Raw genomic sequence first — 5,355 nt, forward strand, 5'->3', positions numbered from 1 at the left:
GGTGGGGCGCCAGATGACGTCAGCACGCAGGAGTGTAAACAAAGGCATGCACGTGGGTTGGATTTTTACACTGTCAAGAAGGTAGCGAGTGAACTGGAAATCGATATGTTGGCAACTTTTTGGATGTATTATAGAAACGTATATATAAATAAATAAATAAATAAATAAATAAATAAATAAACATGTATTGAAAATAAAGAGCAAATGCTGGGTAAAATTGAATGAATTTACTCCCAAGATTTACTTTACATACATTGCTACCTCTGACTTAAGAGAGGCATAAAATAAAGTTGAAAGCTTTATTTTAATTTTTACAACAACTAATCAAACAGATTAACCAAGCATGTGTTATAATCCAAATAAATGGCATCCTTATATCTAAAACTTGACACTGCCTGTGTCTGTCTATCTATCTATCTATCTATCTATCTATCTATCTATCTATCTATCTATCTATCTATCTATCTATCTATCTATCTATCTATCTATCTATCTATCTATCTATCTATCTATCTATCTATCTATCTATCTATCTATCTATCTATCTATCTATCTATCTATCTATCTATCTCTAGGGATTTACTTACAACATACACCAAATAATTACACAAAGCTACCTGTATTCCGAGGTATGACTTATTACCATGGACTGTCAGTGAAGTTAAAGGGTGATATACAGGTTAATATATAAGTTACAGGGGAGTGGTTGCCTGGTGTTTAGAGCAGGGTGATTACCTCGGTTCAAATCCACCAGACTTCCACTCTGGGTCCCTGAGCAAGACCCTTAGCCCCAGTATGCTCACATCGTGGCAGCCCACTGCTCCTTAAGATATGGGTTTAGTCCAGAAGACAAATTTCATTGGAATGTAGAGTTGCAATGACAGATAAAGATGATTACGTTATAATGTGAAGGTTTTCGCCTGGTCCTGTAGAAATACTGTTGGCAATATAAAGTACTTATGGATACCAGGCTTTATCATGAGGTATGACTTGTTATACTGGACCGATAGGAAACTTAAACGGTATTTCACAGGTCTTTCGGTATACTCTTTAAGATGTATTTGGAAGTACCTACTGTGTACTTTTAGGTACAAGGCTGTAATACATCTGGGTAACAAGTGTGACTTGCTACCTTACCCGTATCTTGATGTTTTTTTCTGGGTACGTCCAAATTCTTTTTGATAGTAGTTACTGGATACCTTTTATCCAGAATTTACAGAGAACCAAAAGGATTCTCCAAGGGTTTCTCCAACACCAAACTGTATTATGTGTGGCTATTACAGGATCCTTTTCAAAACCGGGCTACTAGCAGAATCAAGCTAAACGGAACCAAAATCAGAAACAAAATCTGTACATGTCTTTCAGCTTAATGCCGTGGTGGCCTGCGCAAATTTAAGAATGAGATGAGGCAGTTTGAAAAAAAAAATGGATATTTACTGTTCATTTCTCCATATGTGATTCTCTAGCTATATTTGTTTTGTAACATCCTTTACACAGACAAAGATTTTTTTTGAACTGGGGGAAATAGTCCTTCTGATAGTTAGTAATAGATGACACAACCCCTATGACAATCACCCCATTCAGACATAATGCCCTCCAATTTAATGTACCCAGAGTCTGGATTAAACCCAAATCTTCTTCACATACTGTGTGCAAAACTGTTAGCTGGTACAAACAGATAAACTATGTGTACAACTATGTAAAACAGTACCTATGAAAAGAGAAACACAGAAAGAGAAAGGCTCGTGTGAAACAGTGTCCCCTGCTGGACTAAACTTTAAAGGCATCGAGTAGAATTAGATCAATCAACTGTTTACTGTTTACCTTTACTTTAGGCTCACAATACACTCCTTTCACCCAGAGGAAGACATTTTTTTGATTGTATTACTTTACTTTGTGTTTACTTTTATATTAGTATATGTAGTTAGTCGTTAAACAAGATACATTCAACAGTACATTCATATATTGAAGTCAAGTCACAGTCAAGGTCTTTAATGTGCATTATTCATTGTACATCATAAAACATTATTGTTTACTTAGTTTATATATCTATACAGCAAATGGTCCTTTGGGAGACCAGTGTTTCACAAAGTGGAGACAGAAACCCTAATGTGGATCATAAAATACCAAATTGGTGTATATATATATATATATATATATATATATATATATATATATATATATATATATATATATATATATATATAGATATAAAGTGTAATTACATTAAAAGTATTACAACTATTGAAGCTGTTTGACTTGGGGTTAAGCTTTTGTTTACGTGACCTAAAATTATCATGCTTTCGTCAATGAGTGGCCATTGTTTAAAAGCTTCACTTTCTTATTTATATCATTATCATTATTAACCTTTATTTACCAGGAAAATCCCACAGAGATTAAGAATCTCTTTTCCAGCATGTTTATTTTAATCAGATAATTAAATCAACGAAAACCTCAAACATCCTTTTGATGTTTCCATTAATCGTGATATTTGATAAAACATCATTTTTCAGAATATCAAATAAATGTAGATGTATTAAAACATTTATAAATTGCATTTACTTTTTGGAATATCCATCCATCCATTTCCTAACCCGCTTAATCCCTCATGGGGTCGCGAGGCTTTTTGGAACACATTTTTCCAATTTTAGATTGACATTAAATATTTCTGTTTTAAATGTTATATGTTGTTTTGACTTGTTGCTGATGTTGTTGCTATATATTGTCCCCATTAAAATATTAATAATAACAATACAATTGTTATTGCCATGTTGTAATTTTATTATTATGTAGATGGTGTTATTATTATTATTCAAGTTACTTATATACTTGTTAAGTGCTTTATTGTTGCAAGTCATTAAAAAGCCATAGACAGATAAAACATTTAAAAGTAGTTTAAGTTGTGATTGTATATTTGTTAAACTGATCTAATATCACTATGTGACCCTTTTTTTTGGAGGGTCTGAAGCAGGAACTGCTATTTTCATACTTAGTTTCAGTATTGTCCCAAACAATGTAAAGTATTTTTTATAATAAACATTACTGATGTCATTCATGAATTAGAATTGACAAAGTCCACTTATGCATTCACCGGGATGTATCAATTTATTTTCGCGAATAAAGTAGTACAGAATACTATATTATTTATTTATTTATTAACGCCTCTCCACCAGTGCATTCCTGCAGAAATCATATGACTATTGTGGTCATAATGCTTTGCACAAGGGCTAAAGAGGGGAACATGTGTTGCTTCTATAGACCGAGAACAAGCAAAGTCAAAAGATGAAAAGCATGCGGAAAATGGGTGCAGCCTTAAAATACAAAGAACCCTTGCAGATTAACAGCACCCCCATCTCCCTTTAAAGCCGTCCCCCTTCCTCCTCTGCCTCTCCGGCCGCTCCCCCCCACCGCTCTGGTCGAGGTGCATTGTGGGGAGGAAAGTCGTTGCCATTCGACCTCTGCGGGGCCTGCGCGGACGCAGCGAGAACCCTGAAATTCATTATGCGTTTAAAACCTTTATTTATTTCCGCATAACCTACATACTCTCACCGGGAGGGCCAGGCGGGGAAAAGAAACGACGGCGGACCATCTCTTTCGGAGAAAGACATCGCTTCCAAACACTCTGTTTATTCGCCGGAGGGATAGACACTGCTGGGGAAAGTGAAGATAGTTTTATATATATATAAAGAAAAACATGTCCGGTGAGAGAAATCGCAGGTCCCTGGCTTTCCGAGGAGGTGGTTCGGCTGGGTTAACGGGCTCCGGCGGCATCGGCGGGGGGAACTGTAACAGCTGGGAGGCCCCGGCCTGTCAAGACCGACATTTTAACGGGAATAGGCCGGATCAAGAGGACGACAGGGATCTGGGGGCGAAGGGACCGTCGCAGAAGCGAGCGGAGGGCGCTGGGTCTGTCAGCGACAGCACGGAGCCCGAGGCGGAGGAGGAAGAGGACCCGGAAGGGGGCAGCTGGGCACCCGGGGACGACCGTGCGGGCTCGGTCGAAGGAGACGACGGGAATAGCTGTGCGGCGGGGAACGGTCCCACCGACAGCGCCGGAGAAGGACAAGAGTCCCGGAGCGTGGCGAGGGGAGGCGAGCCCGGTTCCAGGAAATCGGGGGTAGAGATGAGACCGCAGACGCTGCTTCAGAAACACTCACTGTTCAACGCTTCGTGGCTGCAAGACTTCCCGTGGCTCAAATTCTGCCAAGAGACGGGACTCATGTCTTGCTCCTGGTGCCACAACATTGCCACTAAAAACAGCGACGAGCTCGTCAAGGGGAGCCGCAACTACAAGCGGGCCCTGCTGCTGAGACATCACCTGTCTTCCGAGCACGGGAGAAATGACCCCACCAAACAGGTAACGTTAGCTGGCGCCGCTTCCGTTTACCTGCGTGAACACGAAATACCAGTCGGGCAACTGTCAAACTATTAACTCGTCGCCTAGCTTATCGCTGTTTGTTTGTTTTAACGTCAAAGAACTTTTAAAAAATAAAGCTAAGGCGAAAATAGGCTTTTACATAAGCTTCCCAATCCCTCCCCCGGCTAATTGGTTAGCTTTAGCCTCCTAGCTCGAGCTAACCAGCTAGCCTAGCTTTCTAGCCGCTTAAGGCGTCGCTGTCAGGCTTGTATAGGTAGGTGGTCATTAACAGCAAGTCGATCGCTTGTAGATGGTCGCCGAGGAAGCGCTTTCAAGGTGTTAAAATTAAGCGCCCCCCCCCCCCCTTGAAATATCAGAAAGGCTGCACCTGCTCCTGTTTTTGACACCTGCCACACACACACACACACCACAGGTTGGCTCTCAGAATGCATCGGGAAAGCTGTGCTTCTCAAACGTAAAAGGGGGGGGGCAGCAATCGTGTCTGGTAGAAGGCTGTGCTGTTGTATTGGCGAGTTGTCTTGATCGCCCAGAGGTCGCACAATGGCAAGGGCTCGACCCTGACAGCCTTTGGGGAGCCGCACCCCTTCACCCAACCCCCCTCCTCCTCCTCCTCCTCCTCCTCCTTCTGCCTCTCACGCAAACTCCACTGCCTTGCAGTCACGGGTGACCTTTGGAGCATTTCTTCCTCCTCCACCAGCCTCCTCCTACTCCTCCCTTTTAGGGAGCTAAATTAGAGGCATTGTGCGAGAATGACCCCCCAAAATCCATAGATGGTGTCACTTGCGGGGCTGAACAAGAGGAGGGGAGTAAATCATGTCGGCCCCGGAGCCTGACAGCTTGCTTCGCCCAGAGGCGACCCTTACAACAAGGGAGGAGCCGGGGCGATATAGGTGTCGGTAATCTAATAGCTCGGCAGTCACCTGGATGTTTTCAGTATACTGCTGGGTTTTTAGGTTCTGGGTGGCATCAAGAGATGC

The 5,355-nt window shown here is 41.7% G+C and overlaps 1 protein-coding gene across 1 annotated transcript; it reads left to right on the forward strand.

Annotated features, from left to right (window-relative positions):
* The first annotated feature begins 3,405 nt into the window (after nt 1–3,405).
* On the forward strand, nt 3,406–4,447 carry LOC118565213 (zinc finger and BTB domain-containing protein 10-like). Its single transcript, XM_036145224.1, has one exon. It carries the CDS (start codon nt 3,695–3,697, stop codon nt 4,430–4,432), a length of 738 nt encoding a protein of 245 aa, XP_036001117.1. The 5' UTR covers nt 3,406–3,694; the 3' UTR covers nt 4,433–4,447.
* Nucleotides 4,448–5,355: the final 908 nt, after the last annotated feature.

The sequence above is a fragment of the Fundulus heteroclitus genome, chromosome 13, assembly GCF_011125445.2.
Source record: "Fundulus heteroclitus isolate FHET01 chromosome 13, MU-UCD_Fhet_4.1, whole genome shotgun sequence".
NCBI lineage: Eukaryota > Metazoa > Chordata > Actinopteri > Cyprinodontiformes > Fundulidae > Fundulus > Fundulus heteroclitus.

Coding starts and splice junctions, on each gene's coding strand:
- LOC118565213 (XM_036145224.1), top strand. CDS start 3,695: ATGTCCGGTGAGAGAAATCGCAGGTCCCTGGCTTTCCGAGGAGGTGGT.